Source organism: Passer domesticus, chromosome 2 (assembly GCF_036417665.1).
Source record: "Passer domesticus isolate bPasDom1 chromosome 2, bPasDom1.hap1, whole genome shotgun sequence".
NCBI lineage: Eukaryota > Metazoa > Chordata > Aves > Passeriformes > Passeridae > Passer > Passer domesticus.
Genome location: NC_087475.1, coordinates 74,978,757 through 75,000,616, shown reverse-complemented (window position 1 = coordinate 75,000,616; position 21,860 = coordinate 74,978,757). Strand labels below are relative to the sequence as shown.

General features: G+C 39.1%; 2 protein-coding genes across 4 annotated transcripts in view; one reads left to right on the top strand and one right to left on the bottom strand.

Annotated features, from left to right (window-relative positions):
- Positions 1-21,860, top strand: part of ACAT1 (acetyl-CoA acetyltransferase 1) — a 382,585-nt gene that overhangs the window by 119,982 nt on the left and 240,743 nt on the right. The window lies entirely within an intron of this gene.
- Positions 1-21,860, bottom strand: part of ALKBH8 (alkB homolog 8, tRNA methyltransferase) — a 43,409-nt gene that overhangs the window by 9,639 nt on the left and 11,910 nt on the right. For all 3 annotated transcript variants that reach the window (XM_064409344.1, XM_064409346.1, XM_064409347.1), the window contains exons 8-11: positions 19,316-19,386; positions 4,208-4,314; positions 1,230-1,384; positions 171-436 (exon numbers count right to left, since the gene is read on the bottom strand). In XM_064409344.1, the coding sequence (XP_064265414.1) occupies positions 171-436; positions 1,230-1,384; positions 4,208-4,314; positions 19,316-19,386 (599 nt within the window). The remainder of the gene's footprint in view (positions 1-170; positions 437-1,229; positions 1,385-4,207; positions 4,315-19,315; positions 19,387-21,860) is intronic.

Below are 21,860 nucleotides of genomic sequence, written 5' to 3'. Positions count from 1 at the left end.
AATGAATATATGCAGAAACTTAAGACAATTGGTACTTGATCTTGGATCAGGAAATAGCTTTCTGTTCTCGGCATTGTTCCAATGCCACCCTGAACCTCCAGCATGCTACAAGTGCATGGCAGAATAAACACCAGAACCATTGAAAACAAATGACAGCAGCTACTACTTACCATGTACAAATCCTCATTGATGCCGAGGTACTTCCCGTTACCACAACCAATATCAGCCACTATTGACCCTGTAGGCAAGGACCTGAGAAACTCTACAATTCGGGGCCATGGGCTGTGCCTGGTACTGCTGAAGTGTGTGGCAATCTCTTCATACACCTTGTGTACGTATTCTTGTTCCAGCTTTGAGGCTTCCATCTCATTCTGGGGAAATGAAGGTTGCACCGGTCTCTGCTGTCCTTTCTGGCTGTCACAGACAGATGGGTAAACTAGATACAGCAACAGATACAAAATATTCATTTTTAAGCAATTCCTCATTGATTAAGCATATTTAGTAAAATTAAATGAAAAGTGAAATATTAAAATGCAAAAAATGCTTCAATCCTCCTTTATCTTTTAAAAACTGAAACACAGGTCAAACTACAGAAGTGTTTGATGACCTGAAAATAAGTAACCAGCCCACATGTACCAGAGGCTGTTTGCAGTCATTATTAATCTGCTATGTTAATGATGTTTATGTTCTCAAAAATGAGATAGTGCCCCCAGTGCCAAAGACCATGACATAATTGCAATTCAGCCTCTGAAATTCGTTTTAAGGGTATAAATGGACTTCAGTTCCATGTATTCATTAAGCCACCTGCCTATCATTATTTCTACTGCCCTAAGCCACTTTATGTGGCTCTGTCACAGCAGATATGACTACTTCTTCTCTAATGTACCTATTTACTCAGAATTAGAGGCCCCTCAAAAAAAAAAAAAGATCAAAACAGAGGAAAAAACTTGAAGAATAGTAATTATTTATATTTTGTTACATTATCAAGCACTTGAAATGCCAATGAAACACAAGACTCCAGATTATTTGCCTGGCTCTGGAGCAAGCCAAACACCAGCAACCAAATGAATGCTACCAATTCAAGCCATATAGTATTCTACAAACCATCCAGGAATAGCTACAACTGCCAAAATTACCCAAAGGAAACAAATTATTTTCTCAAAGCAAAAAAAGCTATTTATTGGTGATAAATAGCAATTTTGACTTGCAGGTTGCCTCAAGACACTTACTGCAATTGCAAGGGCTTCTCCTCACTTTCCTGAATGTAAATGATGTTCTTGTTTCCCTTCGATTTAATGTTAAATCTCCAACATCAGCAGTGATTGTTCTAACTTTTTGCCCAAGTTCTGATGCTTGAACAACATCATATTTTCTGGGTGTGATCCTAAAATAAAGCAACACAAAATAAAGGAATAATTCAATTTGCATCAGAAAAAAAACAATCCACCTTTTTAAGAAGGCAATCCCTACACTCTGAGAGAAATGCAATTACAACATCATATTTAACATACTTCTGTCTCTCAGTTTTCAACTTATTCAATTTTAGAGAGAAAAGAGGTGACACAAACTAATGACAGGAATTAAAGTGTTGTTTAATTGCATGTAATTGCATTTCCCTTCCCTCCCACCATTTTCTTCCATAAAGTTTGATTGTTTATTTGTCTAGTACTTTTTTATAAATATTATTTTAATATATTTATTATTGTCCTGGTTTTGGCTGGGATAGAGTTAATTTTCTTCTAAGCATCTGTGCTAACAGCAGCAGTGCTGTGTTTTGGATTTAGTACGAGAATAATGCTGGCGACACACTGATTTTGCAGTTGTTTCTCAGTAATGCTTATTCTAAGTGAGGACTTTTCCCATGAGTTTCCCATGAGCTCTTCCAGTGAGGAAGGGCACGAGAAGCTGGGAGAGAGCATGGCCAGGACAGCTGACCTGAACTGGCCAGAGGGATATTTCATACCAGGGAACATCCTGCTCAGAATATAGTTTTGCCAAGTCATCCAACCAAATAGGAAAAATATCACTAATGAACTTCATCAGAAAAGTCAAAATTTTACTTTCACCCATGAGTCAAAAAGAGAATACTTTTTTTGTCCTCGATGACACTGCATAAGCTTATTTCTAAACCATGTGTTTCCCTTTTACAGAGAACTGAACAAAAATGCTTTTCCTGTGCACTTTGTTAATGGGGTCAAAACAAAGTCTCTAATTCCTTGGCATCCAAGCATACACACTGAAAACATGTCCAGATTAATTTCAAAACTGACTCTTGTGCTCTTACAATTTGACTTCTGAGGCGTAGATAAAAGGCCTCACAAATGTTATTAAATATATTTTGACATTATGTATACAAGTGAATTAGTTACAACTTCTTGCTGGATGGTTTTAATTTTGATTACAATACAATGTTCCAGCAGCATGATGCAAAGCTTACTCCAGTTGAGTATCTTGACCCACTACTGCTTTTAAAAACATATAGAAGAAATATATTTAGGAAAGGTGGACAAGAACCAGCACAGGAACCATTTGTACATGAGTAGAAAGGTCTGGGATCCTCATTTTCAATGTAGTTTATTCATTGGTTCTTGAAAGACAACCAAGATTGTCTTTCAAGAAGGTACAAGGGAGTTAAGCAATAATCTCATTCCACACTTTAATGGACTATTCCAACTTCAGTGGCTGCTGGCCAGTACTGCAAGAGCCCAGCACGTATCCTTCTGCCTCCTGGGAGTGTGGCTGCCCAGGGCTGGCTTGGAAGGAGTAGAGCTGGTAGCCCTGGAGAAAGCTGAGGCCTCAGAAAGGGCAAGCCCTCCTTCCCCTGGGAGCTGTTTAAACAGAGGCTGTCCCCCTGGCCCTTGTTCCAGTTACAGCATCACATGCATGCCCAGCTCTGTCTGTGCACAGCCACTACCCTGACCCTGGGCTGGTGTTCCAAACCGGCCTCAGCACAGCCCATGGAGCTGCCTGATGCCTGGGGTTGGGGAGTGCCCACTGGCTTCCCTGGCCAGCAATGTCACTGACACAGAAACTGCACTGCGTTCTCAGAGCTGTGCGCGACCTTTCCAAAAGACAGCTGATGATATTAGACAGGACAGCATAAGAACCTTACAATGCTGGTATCTGTATTCAGTCCTGTATATCAAACAACAAGGGAGTTCAATGCCCTGGGCTTCTACACTGATGCACATCAGAAGTACCAAGTGCTTTTTACAACTATTTAATTTAACAAGGGAATAGACAGGTGGTATAAGAGTTCTCTAAAATTAACAATGTAAAGGTTCTCAGGGATTTAATATTCACCTGTTTTCATAATACATATTAACCAGCAAAATTAAAAGGCAGAAAATTTCTGGCAATAAAAGGATTTGGTGTTTAATTGACACAGGATGTAATTAGTGTCTCCGATTGACTGCTGAATCAGTGATGGCTTGGGTCAAACAAAGGAAGAAATGCTTACTATGGGCATTTCTGTCCAATACAGGGTTGGCATACGCTCCTGAAATGCATTAATGTCACACTCGGAGCTCAGCAAGACTTTAGCCTTTTTGCCAATTTCAGCACTCCAATTTTAACTATCTCCCAGTAGTGCATGATTTTAAAAGCATGTATTTAAATTCTGCAATAAGCACAGCCCCAAGACGTATTTCAAAAAATACTCTTAGCAGCATCCCAAAACTGCTCAATGCAGTCTTACCAGTAGCTAAAGTGTCCCTAAAGCAGCTGGGAACAGCTCAGGAAGACTCCCCTCTGCCACCCTCAGGCTCTCAGTGCAGGGGAAGTCAATCTTGTAAACTCTCAAACCCCTCTCTCAAGCCTTTGGCATATGTAATCCAATGGGAAAAGTTGTGGGCTGAAAAGAGAGAAAGGGAATGGTGACACTAATTGCACTACAATCAATTCTTTGCCAGCTCAGAGTCATTGAGAACTTTCACACTGCAAATGTGAGAGCGATTTCCGACTGAAACTTCACTTACGACAGCAGCAGGAAACTACACCTCAGGGACTGGCAATTAGCTCTCTAAATCCCCAAGTTTTTCAATTTAACCTAAGCAGCATCTGAGCAGAGGAGTGAATTTGGATATTAATTATGAAATTTGACTTGATTTCTTTCAGGCAATTTAAAACACAGAATGTAATTTAAAAAGTAAACAAACAACATTTATTATTCCTCTATTATCAGCAATGCAGAGACTTTTACACATACCCATGTGTCCACAGGTATCTGGATTCTCCAGTCATCACCAGTAAGCTGCATCGGGGCAACATAATTGCCACTGTATGGCCATCAGGGTGTTTGAAATCCATCACAATCTAAAAAGAAACAAAACTAGTCACCATGAAGGAGCATGATTTATAGAGATTCATATACAAGTATTCTCAAGTCCTAGCTTTGTTTCTCTAATGCATTCAACTGAATATTGCTATGAAACAGCTACATATTTCCTAGGGATGCAAAAGCCTCCAGGTCCCCTGTCCTAAAACTCCCTTCTTTTCTTCATGATGTTCAAGTCTCAGGCAATCACAAATATATGTATATAGAGACAATTAAAATTACATATTAATTTCTTTTCACAATAAACACTTGGTGAAAACAGCAGCAGTGTTCAATCTCTGTGTGTACCTGTGAGGCAGGAAAGGACTGCTATCCCATAACTGAAGGCAGCTGCATGAGAGGAAGAGAGGGCTCATTTGCTGTACCTCAAGCATCTGAAAGTTATGTACCTGGACTAAGGCCATGATCTATTGTCTTTTTGTGATGTCTGCGTAGAGAGACAAGTTTCTCCACAGGGTTATTCATCCTAGTGTAAAATGTAGAGCTAAGTGATGTGGAATGACCCCATGCCCTCTGGAATTGCCTATCTGCTCACAGTGGATGAGCTGCAGCAATTAACTCAGTAGATACATAACATGTAGATAAGCAGTATTAGGTGAGAGAAGTAATTTCCAACCTGCCCACATTCTTGGAGATTTGAAGCACAACAAGCACATCCCAAGATCCTAACGTGCCAACTACCAGACCATCCTTTTATTATCTGCCATCCGGCTTCCAGCCATGGCAATATACTGAGGTAATACTTGCAGCTTTATTCCAATTTCACAGCCCAGATGGCAGTGGTACATTTTGCTTCTGCTTGGGCTAGGAATGTTATCCTTTTACATTTCCCAAATGAGAGAAAGTCTTGCTGTGGAAAATAAGGAGCAGGTCATTTAAGCAAGCCAAATGAGTTACAGAAGACTTACTGAAAAGGAAAAGTGGTCAAAACCTATTCAAGTCAGCAGTTCAGGGTACACTGGAGAATTAGCACCATGAAAATGCTGCCATCTGATTTGTAACCTACTATGTATGCAATTTAAAAGCAGACTTACTCCAGTATGCCAGATTGAAACAAATTAGGCAGTTCTCCTTCTGCGTACAGATGTGTTTCACAAAGAAAAACAGTGGTGCAACAATCAGTCATTCAGCACAAAAACCCAGCATGACAGACTGAATAAGCAAGACTCTTAAACACTGCAAATTGCCACTAACAACAATTACTATTTAATGTTGTGCACACTGAAGCAAAGCACAGTGGCATTTACATTTTTAGGAAAAAAATTATTTATGCTGTACTACCACTCAGAGTGACACAGCTTCTCCTGTTGGGCTATCTAAGGCAAAAAGTGATAAGGGTGACAAAAAGTGGGGTTGAAAGGGGTAGAGGGATATCAGGGACGAGTAATAAAGCATAACTATAAGCTCTGATTAATGAGCATGAAACGTTTCAATAGCTGCACAAATAGATGAATGGCAGCCACCTCCTACTGTACGCCTTCCTTTTGACTTTGCAATTTCTTCTAGGAAACCTCAAAGAAGCATGGGGTGAAAAAGGAGAAAATACAGTGGACTTTACAAATCTGATGGGGATCCTGTCCTGTAAAGCACAATAGCAGCAAGTCTTTGCAAAAAGATGCAGCTATCTGGCAAGGCAAATAAATCAGAAGATAACTAATCAGGACCAGCAAGTAAAGAAAGAAAAAGGGAAGTGAAGTGGTAGGATGAAATGGGTGAGATGATGCCTCAGTCTGTCTTATGCCTCTCTGGCTCACTGCTTCTGGGGACATGAGATAGAGTCTGGGTTCTTCAGCACTATGGTATAGTAAGCTGAACACAAGAATGTCTAGATTCCTTCCTGGAAGGAATCCTGTTGTCCCACTGATCCTCTTTCTGAGTCAGTAGTAACTACAAAGCTCTATTCTTGCAGATGATATTAAAAAACTACTTTATCCATGAATCAGTGAGGAGACCTTTAACGGGTCCCCTGCATTTCCAGTTCCCCTCTCCCTCCAGGGCCCAAGAGAACCTTGTTCCCTTTCACTTCAGCATGCCAGGCTGGTGACTCCATACAAAGTAGTGGGAAACAACAGGATCACCAGCTCCCTGCCTTCTCTGCTGTTTTACCTCATTCATCTCCAATTCCTTTTCCCCCACCATCTGCATGGACCCAGAGTCTCTTCACAGGAGATGCTCCTCAAACCCTGTCCTGTGCATCCAAAACAACAGAAGTTCAGAGTGCTCTATAGGCAGGTGACACATTGGGAATGAGAGGCCACAAAACTCTCCCCAGCAGCTGGGTTTTCAGGCAGCAATGGCAGGAAAATAAAGAAGAAGAGCATGTTCTCCCAGCTGAATTTCAACTACACTAACCCAACAAGAAATAAATGAAACAAAATTTCTGATGGTGCAGAATTTGAGGATGAAAAGCAAGAATTTCTCTTGGAAGTATCTAGTCCTCACCACAACAGAATCCCAGCTCTGTTTCTGCTTTTCTGGGAAGGAAAAGCTTCTGTACTATAATGTCACTTTGTGTAGCTGCTCCCCATCTAACTGAATTGAGAAACTGTGATGATTTGGGAAGGAAAATATAAATAAAGGATTAATTTACTTGCAAATGGGCAATGACAAAGTAATAAGCAGCAATTAAGAGTCAAAAATCCAGATCCAAAATTGACTTTTGCTTATGAAGCAGACTGAGATCCTAAGCTAGAATATACTGAGGTTTTACACTGATCTATTAACAACAAATTTGATATTGCAATTGAGAGAAAGAATAAAATTTAAGGAACACCTGAAGAAAACTATTATAATTCCTATGCTTCATTCCTTCTCCCAGATTAATTGCACCTGAATGCTTAAAAAACCAAGCAGGAGTACTTCCTCTATCCTTTGTTTACAGCACAGTAAAGAACATTCAACCCAGAAGGATTTCTGAAGAACCCTTTTTCTTATCTCTGGCAAGCCTGCTACTGACTGAAGTAGATAACATTCCCACACTCCTCTATGTGTCTTTATCCTGGCAGAGCATTCTCAATTGTCACTGTCAAACACACACGCACACAGAAGATTAACGCATTTGCTCCTTTTTAATTTACTAAGCACTTACAATCAATAAAGCAACTTTGCCACTGCTGAATCAATCTGCTTCATAACAGCTTTGCTCCACAGGAGCTATTTCCAATTACTATTTTTGTTTTTACCTATCTTCTTTTTTCTCTTGGATAGCAGAGTCAATAAAGATCAAATTTCTAGCTAGCTCATGGTGTATCATCCAAGGATTACAATCAAAAAATAAAAACAGTGGGTGCTATATAAGTTTTACCATTTTTCCTTCTGCTATAGAAAAAATGAGTCTCTGAATATAGCAAAAAAAAAAAAAAAACTTAAAAAACCAAAACAGCTAATATCTACTAGTGGTTTCAAATAACTTGCCATGATGCCAAGTTATTTAAGAGAGACTGTTCATGACAAGGGAGCACATGAACCAGTAAACAGCTTTCAAGGATGGCTAAACATCAAAGCAGAGACACCCACATCGTGAACATTGTTCCTTGTGGCATAAAATATGGCAAAGTGTAAAAATCAGAAAATAATCCAACATAAGAAGGGAATAAAGTATCTTTTTCTTAACACCTCAGGGTGCAGAAGTCTGCACCACCTTTCAGTGCAGTGGCACTGTACTTCATGAAAGAGTAGGAGGATGAAGGTGAATGACTGGTCTATCAAACAAGTAAAGATTCAAAGGGAAAACAGAAATAATTCAACAGACCTATAAAGACAATGTCAATAAGAAATTCACATCTACAGTGGGGACTGACAATTATTTTTCTAAGCTTTGTCTCTGATGCAATTTGTATGTGATGATAATAGACTACCTTAGACGAAACATATTCTAAAAGCTAAAAAAAGTACAATGTAGAATGCTCCTCAAGTCTCTGACATTATTTACTGAATTTTCAGAGAGCAAAGACAGATTATCAGCCTACATAACAGTTTCCCACATGTAAAACAGATGAAAAAGAATGTCTACTTCAAAGACAGCTGAGAGGTTTAAAGCCCACACACAGAGCTTGAACAACACAGTGGGGCTCTATGCAGAGACAAGAGCTTGCTGGCTCACACAACACCAAGACAATTAATTGGTAACATACAGCATCTTTCACTGCAAAACCATACTAAATTCCAAAATTTGGGATTCAGAAAATGCTGAATTTTCAAAGGAATGCAATTAGGATTATCGTTCCTGAATAATCCACATCATAGCAAATATACCTTACATAATATATGCAGATATTTACATTGTGTATCATGTACATACTCTGGCCATACTTCAGAAAATAAGAGCAGCATTCACAATCGTGACGATGAACTATTTCAGTACTGCCTTTCTCAAAAATCTCACAACACATGTGCAGGCCTCCCCCGTATCAGATCTATACCAAAGCATATCATCTCTTGCTGAGCCTGTTTTTCCACTTAGGCACTATGGTGATGTTACTCAGATGTTTAATATACTTACTAGGCTTTCTTTCTTCAAAAACTGCATTCAATCTTCCATCCATGCAACATGTTACTATCTTGCTGAATTCTCTGTGTTATTTTAAATATCTATGCATTTCTTTCTCTTAATCAAAGTCTAGCATATAAGTGTTTAAAAAATATTTCAATATACAATCAGCACTTAATTCTTTTATATCTGAAGTCTCACCTTGTTATTATTTTCTTGGTACACCCACGGAGTTGACTGCCTCCACTGAACAGCACACCAGTATCTCTACTAGTTATTTTGTATGCAAGTGACTCCATGATACAAATTCCTTTATTGTCTGGCCTCTCTCTAAAAGATTCATGTAGTACACAAGAAGAGAAAAATCATTGCAATTTTCAAACTAACCACAGCTGGATGGAGGAGTTTCTAATCCTCTGCAGGCATTGTCACAGCTAGTAGGAACATACACCTCTCTCCTTTTGTACCTAGGGATTCATCTCTGGAGGTTCACCAACACCAAGTCATTAGAAATTATCAGTCACCTCACTAAGTTGGATGCCAGCTCCTTGTGATGTCCAGCCCTGGCAGAGGTTAGGATGCTGGTGGGTTCTTATGGCACCATCCCACAAACTTCTGCTCAAGGTGACTCCTTCTTTCAAAAGCCTTTAAATATGTCAGTTCCTACTGCTCTAAAAGTATCAAGTTTCTTTTGTATGTCAGGACATTACCTGCGGTCTTTGTACCTTTCCAGATCATTACCTGTGTTAAAATTCAATGTTGTACATTAGACTTGTATATAAAAGGCTTTCAATCCCTACAGTAGAAGGCAATAGTTGCATTACCACTGCTCACCCCACCCAGATATAGATGTCTCCTTTCTGGAAAGTGCTATCTAAGCCAAGCATAAAACCTTGATGTCCTTTTGTGAATCCAGAGTCAAAGAATCAGTCAAGTTCCCAACAAGCACCAATTTAGTCAGTCATTCTCACTAACATTTCATCTTCATCCTTTAATAAATTGCCTCCCTAGCTCTTAGCTTAAATTCTTTTAGTACAGAGAAAGCAAGAGGCTAATGCTGTTAGTCTTCATTTAATTTATTTTACTGACTTAGCCTCCTCTGCAGTATTTTTTCCATTTTTTCAGTCATATATCTTCCCTCACATCCATGGGAGCTACTATACTGACACAGAAGGAATTGCATACCAGGGCAGAATGTGCCTGAAATGCACCACATCATTCATCTTCCTTTCCAAAGGAAAGGATATTTCTAAGGTTTTGCATGTCTTGCTTTCTAATGGAGGACAGTTCAATGGAAGAGCACAAAAGGACTCCTACACATCCTCAAACTTACACTTAATGTGTTACTCTAGGTCCCGAAAGCAAATAATCCTTATTTACATGTCTAACACTGTACCAAATGTCCACCAAGAAACCACTAAACAAGTCCTTACAACACAGACACAGCTGTTCTGTAATAACCACAAATTTATATGCAAGTATGATATTTAGAGGATCCTAATATAGAGGATCCTAATATTTAGGATATTTAGAGGATCCCAGTATAGAGGATCCTGATATTTAGAGGATCCTAAATGGACGTGTGTGGTAGCACATGGTCTGTGTGATGCTGTGGCATATCTGTAATTCTTTAACACTTTTACAGAAGTTCTCAGGAGAGTTTCTATATCTAAGTAGAAAGGCAAACACTTCAGCACTCAAAAAGCACATCTCACCTTTCTAAACCATTGATTGTTTACCAATTCCTGTGGAAATACACATAATTCTCACATTACTGAAGTCACAAATACACATAAGCAGGACTTCCTTCAATTGTACTTTTACATCCATTCCACATTACCTGTACATTTATCATCCTGTCATCAACCATTACAGGCTTTAATTGCAAGTTTCCTACAGCAGAAGCAGTGTGAGGAATAGTGAATAAAGCCTCCATGCTCTATAAACAATAATTGATACAGCAAAAAACAGGCTTTGCCTGAGTAATATTGCCAAACAAGGAATAATACAGGAAAGTGTAATCTACAGGAAAGAAGACCTGAAATATTTATATTCAAAGTGTAGATTCATACCACAGACCCACCAGCTCTTGTAAAATAGTCCAAGTCCTTGCAGGTTCAGTGTATTTCAAGGCATGGGTAAAACACGCTGCATGTTCATTATCCTACATTGTGGAAAACCATCTTCCCTTACTCTACAAACACTGGGATTGTTCACCAAACCCTACTCTCCTCTGCAGGTTTCAGCCTTCAGCTTGCAGTGCTGCAGTAAAGGAATTTAGGCTAACTTTAAGACTAGGGTGGAAATAGGCAAGTCAGTTCAAGATTAAGATCTACATTTGGCCTTAGATTTTAAAAACATTTGGCCTTCAATTTTAAAACAACCCATTAGGGAAATGAAACTTAGGAAATGAAACAAGAGAATGTCTAACTCAACATGAGCTGAATTACCCCATAGGCTGGACTGACTCATCCCCATTGATTACAGAGGAGCTCAGGCATGCAGTGCACAGGTACTCACCTACTCGTAAACACTAACATCTCAGTGTCTCAATCCTGGACTAAATACCACTGAAACAAGTTATTAAATAAGGCACCCATGTATGGATTCAGCAGATGCTTCAACTCTGTTTAAAAGAGTTCTGCTTTACTTAAAACCTCTTCCTGCACTATTATCATCACTAAAGTCTTGGCCGCTATATACTGAGAAAGTAGTATGGAAACAGTGTGGTGCTGAATACCTGTAATTCAAAGGGATGAAATGATAAATTTATGCCCTCACAGTTTGAAACAAAGGTCAGCTAGTCCTTATACCTGCATCTAATAGCTGTCCCAGAGATCATTACAATAAAAGAGAACTGCCAGGATACAAGACATGCAAACTGTGCCTTCCCAAACTAATTCTTGCATCATATCTCATAAGGGCTGACAAGACATGTTTTTTAATCTATTGCTGTAGAAACTACCATATGGCCTGTTTCTTAATCCTCTACATCTTCACTGTAAAAGGGAAATCTACAGAGGAACAAAGACCTGGGCATGAATTTAAAGAAATTGCTTACATACCTTAAGAAACTTTGGTCCTTAGCAGTCAAAAACATATACCCCCCCAAAAAAAAAAACAAAACAAAAAACTCCCAAAAAATCCAAATCCAAATAACTAAGGAAAGCCAATGAAAGCCATCTTCTTAGTTAATGATGTTTCCTGTGGCCATAAATTATAATTCAAGACACTGCATGACACAAAGACACTTCTTTAAAATAATTTGAAGAAAATTGTTTTATCAATTACTCAATTGCTACATTTCACCCCACAGAGCTCCCACACATCTGACATATACATGTTATTTTAGAACAGGGAAAACAACCATAAAGGAAAAACACATTCTGAAATTTGGATAGGAAGTATTCCAACATTGCTGATTTTCATCATAAACAATGTCATCTCTTTCTTCTGTCATTCCCTCCATCTGCTTCATTAGCAAAATGTATCATAGTGAAGGATACATAGGAGGCATGAAGTGCAAAAGAGAAAAAAATGTTTTAATTTAAAATGAGTGGTACTGTATACCATAATATAATATTTTCCAAGATTGTTACCTATCGACATTTTTCCTATCACATGAAAACCAATTAGAACTATGTAGCAATAGCTATGGAATAGCAAGATACTTTTTAGAGAGTACATTTGCTTCCACTGAAAAATTCAGTATCTGTATTTGTGTGTCACGGTAGCGCCTTAACAGCCAGACGTCTGAGAATTGAAAATGAAATGGTGCTGCCTCAGCATACAAAATAAGCACACTACAGAAACAGCAAATAGCCTGGAGACAACAGGTTCTGTTAAAACAGAATCAAGTTGGTAAAGGAATTAAGCAGAAGCTTTCCTTCATTATTTAGCAGTTATGACCCCAATTAGAAAATCTTAAGCCCTACTGCAGGCTGCAAACATTTTAGAAAGTATTTCAGTCACAGTAGGCGTGCTATCATGATCACACAAAAATAACTAGAACCATATGATATTTCTCATAGCATTTCAATGTATTTTTCTATGTGATATGGAGTGGATTTCATTTTCAAATTCTTCCCAATTGCTGCTTCTTATATCTCTCTTTCCACATTCACTTTGGATACACTGCCCAGAGGAGTTCAGGAGACAAAGAGAATATTCTTCCCACAACCCTTTCTCACCACTAAAACAGCTCAAACAAAACACAGGATGCTAGAAAGAATAACCAACTGACTGTGAAGAAAGCAAACTGCTAAGAACCAGGAGAAGTCACAGCTCTGCCTTCCCCCTCAGTAGCCAAAATAATGGACCATGAACAGGAAACAAAACCACTACAGAGAATGGAGTAAAGCAACTTCCCACTCTAGCAGACCCAAGAGAAATAGCTCATCGAGTCACAGCACATTCTGCACATTCAACAATCAAACCACAGGATGCCTTCCTTCCTCAGCACTGAAACAGAAGCTACTGGGCTTTGCATAGTGGGGAACAGCTTTATGGAAAGGTATGATAAGTTTCTTCCTTCTATGGAGAGGAAGGCAGGCTGGTACAAATCCAACAAAAGGGAGACAGGAGACAAACCTTTTCAGTTATTTACCTGGTACTGGCCCACTCATAGTAAATACCCAGCCTCAGACAAAGAGGCAGCTGGAAACTGTAATGTCTCACCAATATGAAAGGGAGAAAAACAGAATATTTTTACACACAAAACTTCGAAATATGCCTCTGCCATAGCTTAGCTTTGATTTTGTTCTTCTCAAGTAGCTGAGGTGATATCAGAGAAAGCAAGATCTCCACACTGCTGTCCTGTTTCTTCACAAATTACTGCCATACAGCTTCCAGAGAAATAATGCTACCAAATCATTGTTCTGGGGGCAATTCTGATCAAACCAGAATACTCTTCTTGTACCATCTCAATGCAAATTGAAATTGGTTTGCAGATTCCTACAGCACTTGGGAAACAAATGCTTGTCTACATTAATTGCACACAGTGGGTGCCTTGCTCTTGTTACCCTTGACTAAAACAGGAATTAGCCTATCAACAACCAAGGAGGGTTTTTTTTACTGCAGGACAGGTTCCCTCCAAACAGTTTACACGAAAGCTGGGCTTTCAGGACCCTTCCAAGGGTTAAAATAACTCATCAGGTGGCAGCAGGATTTGTTGGTATCTGTGAACAGAATCCTGCATGCAAACAGGGAATAGACATCCAGTACAGAAAAAAAACCTCAGAACATAATGTTTCACCTTTCCCAAAAGAGGCAGTTAGACTGCTATAAGTATTCCTATGAAGGGGCTGCAGGCTTTGTTGCTTATCTCAGAGGGCATATTTCAATGTTCAATTACATTAAAAGGAAGTTTTCCCTTATTTTGGTGGTTCTTGTATCTCATCCAAGCTCAGTGACAGTCAACCACAGTATGACACAGACAGAAAGAAACACAAAGGACATATCTATAAAGATCAAATGCAAACAGGAGAGATGGATGCATGAAGCTTGATGTATTTAATCTGCAGTGCTCAGCACACCTTTTACATGGAGCAGATCCTCATTAGTTTTCAAAAATGAAATATCACTTTAAATGGGACAAACCAACTAAACTTGGTATACAATTATAAATTACATCAATTTGGATTTTCAGCTAAAACCGCTGCAAGTTGCTATTCTTCAAGAACCAATAAAATCCATGACTGTAAGACATGTTTCTTACACACTGGAAAAGCACATTACTGAGCTTCAGGAATCCTACCTCATCTGAACAAACTTCTGAACTCAGCATTAGGTTGTAGTGATTAAAATTAGTATCTTCCTTTTGGGTGCAGAGACAATTTGATTCTGCTAATACAAGCTCTTTTTAAATAGTGATGACTATTACTACTCTTTCACCCACTACTATCCTGCCAACATAGAGAAAAAAACTTTGGTATAGGCACTATAGCCAATAGTAATTCTTTAAACAGGTAAGATGCTTTCTGCCTTCCCATACAAGAAAAATAAAGCAATATATATGTAAACAGCAAATTAAACTGAATTAGCAACTAACCAAGATAAGCAGAGTAAGAGCTGGATCACACAGCAATATGCAGTGCCTGGCTACCTTATTAAAGCTCATGCAAGACACAAAAGAGCTGCCAACTGTCAAAGGCTGGGTACAGTCTAGACTTTCTAAAGGCTTCTCATGAAATCTCTCAGCTATTACAGAAACAGCTGCTGCTACACCAGCCACAGGTTTCTGTTTGTTAGCCAAGACAGATTGGAAATAGATCAACAGGTAAGAAGCAAAAGTGCCAGAAAAAGGGTCAATTATCAGACTGAGAGATGAGTAGAAGCAGCATACCTCATTCTATCAGCTCTAGAATGACCATACTCAAAGGTTGTTCAAAAGGTCTGGTGAAGCTTTTCTTTGAAACATTGCTCTGCTTTCAAAGCTTATGAAAGTCACAGGTTTTCTTTATAGATCAAAGTACTTAAGATCCACAGGCTAAGAGATGATGAATGTGTTCAGAAGAACAGAAGCTACGCAGAGGTCAAGGATGATCCATACTCAGCCCCCCCTCTTTAACCCTGAGCCACAAATCTGGATGACATCCCTAGAGCTTTCCTTCCTCAGACATTAGGTCAGGGTCTAGACAGAGCATCACAGCAGTTCTGTGTTTGTACCAGCCTTTTGCCAGCCCAAGACACAGGAAGCAGAGTAAGGCAAGGAAAAGCAGAGCTTAGGAGAAGAGAATGACAAGCCTGAGGCCGCATCTTAGGAAAATGGTACACAGCAACATAAATCAGGATATTGTGCCAAACCAACATCCCTTTTGAGCAAACTATGACTGGGCTTTGCTCTCTGGCAGGGCACACTGGATGTCCCACAGCAGTCTCAAACACAGCAGGGCAGACCTGACAAGGAGGGACTACAGGGTGTTGGGAACTTTAGACTGGGAGTAAGATCTGCAGCCAGAAAGGGAAGATTCCTCTATGGGTTGGATATGTTCATAGCACTACATAGCTCATAACAGAAATGCTACCTCTGTGTTTCTAAAGTTTTAGTGAATCAAGAATTACACTGCAGCATATAAAATGGCAAATTAGGAAAACTGGAAAAACAGAAATCTCAATATTGATCAAGCTCCTGCAGCAAACCTGTAAAGAGAAATTCAACACAGGTTAAAATTAGGACTCTTTTGAGACAGCTGCAAACTTGGCCAGGCTCCTAAGATGAAATACTGTAAAACTGCATATCTTTAGAGACACCAAATGGAGGCACTGAAAATAACACCTAACTGAAATAAAACCAAAATTCTCAACAGAAAGAACTGATCACTGTTTTGCAGTACTTTGTTCAAATTTATGGATACAGAACATGATTTGTCATTAAGTTTAATAAAAGACTGTTCACCTAAATTTACCACATAGCTTTGTCTTTCCTAGTATGACAATTTCTGAATAAAAGAAAGTTGCATTCAATAACAGAGCATTGAAACTGATATTCATTAATAATTTCAGTGTATCAACTCCTCTAAAGACAGAGTCGATGTTGTGATTTATAAAATGCAATTATAAGCCCACAGGACATTCTAAAAGTCTCATTTTATTCTCTAGTTTCCCAGGAGAAGGCAAAGAAATGGGTTACAAACAGGAAAGATTAGACTGATACTCCCACTTTTCCTGAAATATTATAGGACAAGACAAATCACCTCACACTGTTTTGCCCTCTTAACTATTCAGTAGTTTATATAAGGTAGGCAGAAGTGCAAAGCAATAACAAGACCTTCCTCCTTCAAAACAAATTTAATTCATCTTGTAAACTCCTCAAAATACCATGGATTACAACAACCAGGGCCACCACTTGGCCACTGTGTGCCTCTTGATAAAACTTCATGAGACTGAAATTGGAAAGAGGATCTCACACCTACATTTCCACCTCATTTCATACAGGTTTAAGAACCTGGATTGCTGTAGATTATCTGATGCAAGACAAATGCAGTGAAGAATCATGCCTTTATTTTTCAAGATTATTTATATTTAAGATGAACATACATGCCAATAACCTTTTTTCAACATAAATCAGGCAGAAACAAATTAAACATCACTAGTGGGCTGCCCTTGGGATTGATACTGGGTCTAGTGACCTGGATGATGGGGCAGTGCACACATCCAGCACGTTTGCAGATAAAATAAAAGTAGGACAAGTGGCTGATATCAGATGGCTGTGCCACCATTCTGCAGGATCTGGACAGGCTGGACAACTGCCGCCAACAGGAACCTCATGAACTTCTACAAACAGAAGTGCCAAGTCCTGCACCTGAGGGTCAGGAATTATTCCATGTATCTTTACACACTGGCAGCTGATGAGCTAGAAAGTAGCTTTGCCAAAAATGACCTTGAGGTGCTGGTGATAAGAAGCTGAACATGACCCACAAATGTACTCTTGGAGAAAAAAAGGCCAACAGATCCTGGGTTACGTTAGGAAGAGCACTCAGCTGGTAAAGGCATGTGATCCTTCCTCATTTATCAGCCCTGGTGAAAGGGTATCTCTTGTACTCCAGTACTGGAACTGGACTGGGCTTCCCACTACAAGAATGCCATGGACTTATTGGAGCAAGTCCAGGACACGGCCATAAAGATTATTAAGGAATATCTTTACATAAAGGGATGCTGAGAGAGTTGAGATTGATCAGCCTGGAGAAGGGATGGCTCAGGATCAGAGAAGTTGGCTCTTATTAAAGTGTATAAATAACTGATGGGAAGGAATGAAGAAGAAGGAGCCAGATTCTTCCTAATAGTGTACATCAACAGGACAAGAAACAACGAGCACAATTTAAATCCCATGCCATTCACCAGAACACAAAGAAACAATTCGGATTTTTACTGTGACAGAGGTCAAATACTGCAAAAGATTGCCTACAGAGGTTCTGGAGTCTCCATCTGCATAAACATTCAAAATGCAACCAGACATAGTCTTGGACAACCTAATTTTGCTGACCCTACTTAAGCAGGAACTTGAGCTACATGACCTTAAGAGATTCCCTCCAACCGAAACACTTCTGTGGGCCTGTGAAGATGATGCAAAAACTATCAGAATCTGTGGTGATAACTAAGTCACCAGGCTAAGAAGGTGCTTGTGTTTAGTCCTCTGTTCTGCCAGACTTCTTTTTCTAAAGCCAAAGCATTTCCTGTAGTTATTAATTATCACAATCTGCCTAACTCAGATCCTGGAGGGACAAGCATATATGCAACTGAAAGAAATGCTCTTTCCATTACTCGGTATAATGAGGCATTCTGCTTCCTTTTTTTTCCTCTGAAGTATCTGCCAATTTCCAAAATAGAATACAGAATCAGCTGGGTTGCAAGGTTATTTCTTTATGGCACTTTTTATTTAAATGTGTGAATTTACTGTTGAGGAGAACAAAGAAAGGACAAGACATATGGCTTTATGCATGTTTTCCACCACACTGCAGCCTGATGCATTCAGATAGGAAAAAATACCCTACAGAGAGAAAAATAAAGAGAAGAAGAGAAAGACACCAATGGTTGATGCTGTATGTGTAAGTGCAATTATTTATTAATAGAGTGTGTAAATTTTGCCCGTGGTAAGATTTAATGGGAATAGAGAAGGGGGCTTCACTCCTAAAATAGGTAAATCACATATTACTGCAACTGATATTTTCATTTTACTATCAGATGAAGAGCTAAGTGCACAAAACTACAAAGAAATCATAAACAATTGTAAAAGTACTAGAAAGAAAAACCATAAATAACAGAGCATTTCATGGGCCACTGGCTTGTTTAACTACATCTGTGTTTTATTGCCTGCACCTGAAAAGTGTATTTATGGCCCATTAGGAAAAGGCACTGAAATTTGTGAGAAACATAACAGGCTGTAATCCAATGCCTATGCCTGAAATATCTAGAAATGGTCCAAGTCTGGCTGTGTCCCTGGTTGAAACGTACACATTCCAACCTTTTATAGCTTCAAAATGCTCCATGCAGACCAGTTCCCAGAAAGATTTGTATTTTTCATGTGATTAAAATCACTGTACTTTTGACCATCTCTGAGACCATCAAGGTCTCAGGTATGCTCAGGTATGCTGCAATACAATAACACAGAAATGCACTGCTTATGGTGTTACATCAATGAAGTAACAGAGCATCTGTGCCAGAGTCACCCTTTTCATTGGAATGGAAAGGATAAGAAAGCCCAGGGCTGCAGTACTGAGGCAGAATATGTGAAATTAAAGTATGAAATAAAGATGAAGGAAGATCAGTGGAGATCTGGATACCAAGATTTAAAAATCATTGATATCACTGGCAAATTTTACAGTGACAACATCATATTGCAGTTACTTATTTAATTAGCACATCACACCACCTTTCATACTTGATAATAAAGTTCAGATGAATGTGGATAGACACCATGGAAAATCAAACTAACAATATAAAAATGGAACTTCTCAGCAAAGCATCAGACCACATGCAAACATTAAGTTTACCTCAGCTCCCAAACTGAGAGAGATTATTTCATCTTCAAAAGCAGAATGTGTATCAGTATGAGGGGGAATTCCTGTTTAAAAAAATAAAAAACAAACAACAAAAAAGTGAATATAATAATGGTAATAATAATAATAACAACAACAACAGTAACAGAGTGCAAGCTCCATTGGCAAGCTCTATTTCTATGGATGTCTGTATGGAAATCTGGGATGTATGGTTGAACAAAGGAAACTTACCATAAACAAGGGAATTGCCTTCCAATCTGGGGCAATTGTCTTATGCCCAGATTAGATGGACACAATTAACCTAAGTGTCTTATATAATCAATAAAAATACCTAGAAGATAGTACAGTTACTCCAAGGCCTTGTTCACACCTGGATGACTCCCTGCTGCAGAGAGAAGCTCAAGCACTTGGCTCTCCTTGCAGGCAGTTCAGCTCTTGGCAGCAACAATTACAGTACCCATGGCGATTTTGGGCTTTAGTTCATCCATGATAATATATTTCTTCCTCACTCCCTTCACAGAGGAGTAATTTCAAATCCCTCTATTGCCTAAGCAAAGAGTGCATTAAGAATTTCAGCTTCAGCTCAGAGGCAGGCACTGTTAGGATCAAGTCTGCCTCTGCTTTGCACTTCCTAGGCAAAGCAACATCACTGCTAGGCTAACCCCTGGGTAATGCATCTGTCAGTGTGTGTATGAGTACATACACATAACTGAGAATTGCCAAAAGGACAGTCATTTTTAAGGGTTTGTTTAGATTTTTCTTTCATATCCGCTAATTGGAAAGAAACTGCCAATCCCTGCAGCTTCTGTCACACATTTTAATGCCAAATGCTAGAACAGCAGTGTGCATGCCACAGCAAGATCTCACCACATGGTGGGGAACGGCAGGCAGCAGTGGAGCAAGGGAGAACAGCAGACAGCTTGGGAGAACTGCAACTGCACCTTCCTGTGATCCACTGCAGGCCGAGGCAGAGTCATTCCTATACCATCCAAACTGAAACATTTTTATTTGTTTATTAAAAATTCTACCCAAGTTAATTTTTGGCTCTGTAGAGAACTCCTGAGTTGAGGACAATTTTTTACTGATGTGTCAGTCAGCTCTATAAAGCACTCTTATTATACAGCAGATTTTACATCCAGATGTAAATATTCTGAATTCCATTAGTTTCAGCTAAAACAATACAAGTGTTTTATGAGACCAACATTTAATCTGACAGAAAATCAGTGAGACTTGAAAACCAAGGACAGAGAGATACCTGTCTGCTATGGCTCATAACTTTGCCTCGGTACAAAGCACTGAGGCTCTGCTTCAAAAGGCACACTGAAGGCTGTGCAACTCACTGTGCAGCAGAACACTGACAGCTCTCCACACTGTCACAAATAATTCAACCAAGACCACACTGACCCACACACTTCATTTAATGTATCTTATGTGTGGTCCCTCCAGCTTAGATACTCATAGCCATAACTCACTTTCTAAAATTTCAAGTGTAATTCCCAGTGAAAAAATGGCTCAGAATCAAGATGCAGGCAGTATTAATCTGACTGTGCTCTGTGCTCATTCATATCCTAATGATTTGCACTTAAGAAAGGGTATTTTGCTTTGGGCTTGGGTTTTTGTTTGATTTTTCAAAAAAACCTGCTTCCATTCTTGACAGAAATCTACAATTCTAACTAATCTCCTCAGATGTCCCAGCCAGAAACACACAAATGTATCAATTTAACAGATTGTCAGATACACAAACAAATAGCATCAGCTTTTTGAACCCTTGTTCATCAGACACTGTAATAGCTGCCAGACATTAATTTTGAGAGTAAAGCCATTGTTCTTTCTTCCTAAGGACAAATGAGATACTCACCCTGGAAAGCAAGCCAGATACTTAACCATGATGACTTTAAGCTTAGCGAAAAGTACAGCACGTGATTTGTTCCCTAGAAATGTGATTAGAAGCTTGTTTTTCTTCACAAGCCTCCAGTTTGGGAAAAAATACAAAAATACTTCTAGAATAAGGGAACATTGCTTGCATCATACTTAAGACTCCATATATCACATGCACTAACATTATATCATATGTACTAACAGCAGGAGAGTCTCCATTGCTTGGAGACTGTATGCACATTACAGGAAGCAATACAAGTTTGGAGTAAAAAAATGCACTTAACTAGAAGACCAAACATGACTCTTTATTCCTACATCTTTTTACAGTTAGTTTTCAAATCATGAACTTGGACTCAAACACCATCATTTTTCATAATAGTGTATCAAAATCTGCATTTCTAAGTCTAAGTTTCCATGTGCAGAAACCAGTATTAAGACTTTAGTTATGACTCAAAGCATCTCTGGTCACAGAGGAAATACACTAAGCAGGTGCTTAAATCCTGTTCCTACACCATTCCACAGTTAGATGCTCCACTCTCCTGATTTTTAGTGCAGTTGTACTGGTTTGGCTGTTATGCAGTTCATTTACTCCACAGGTGCCTGTACAGTGCTATGCTTAGAATTTGAGAGGAAAACAGTGTAGATAATACATGGATGTTCC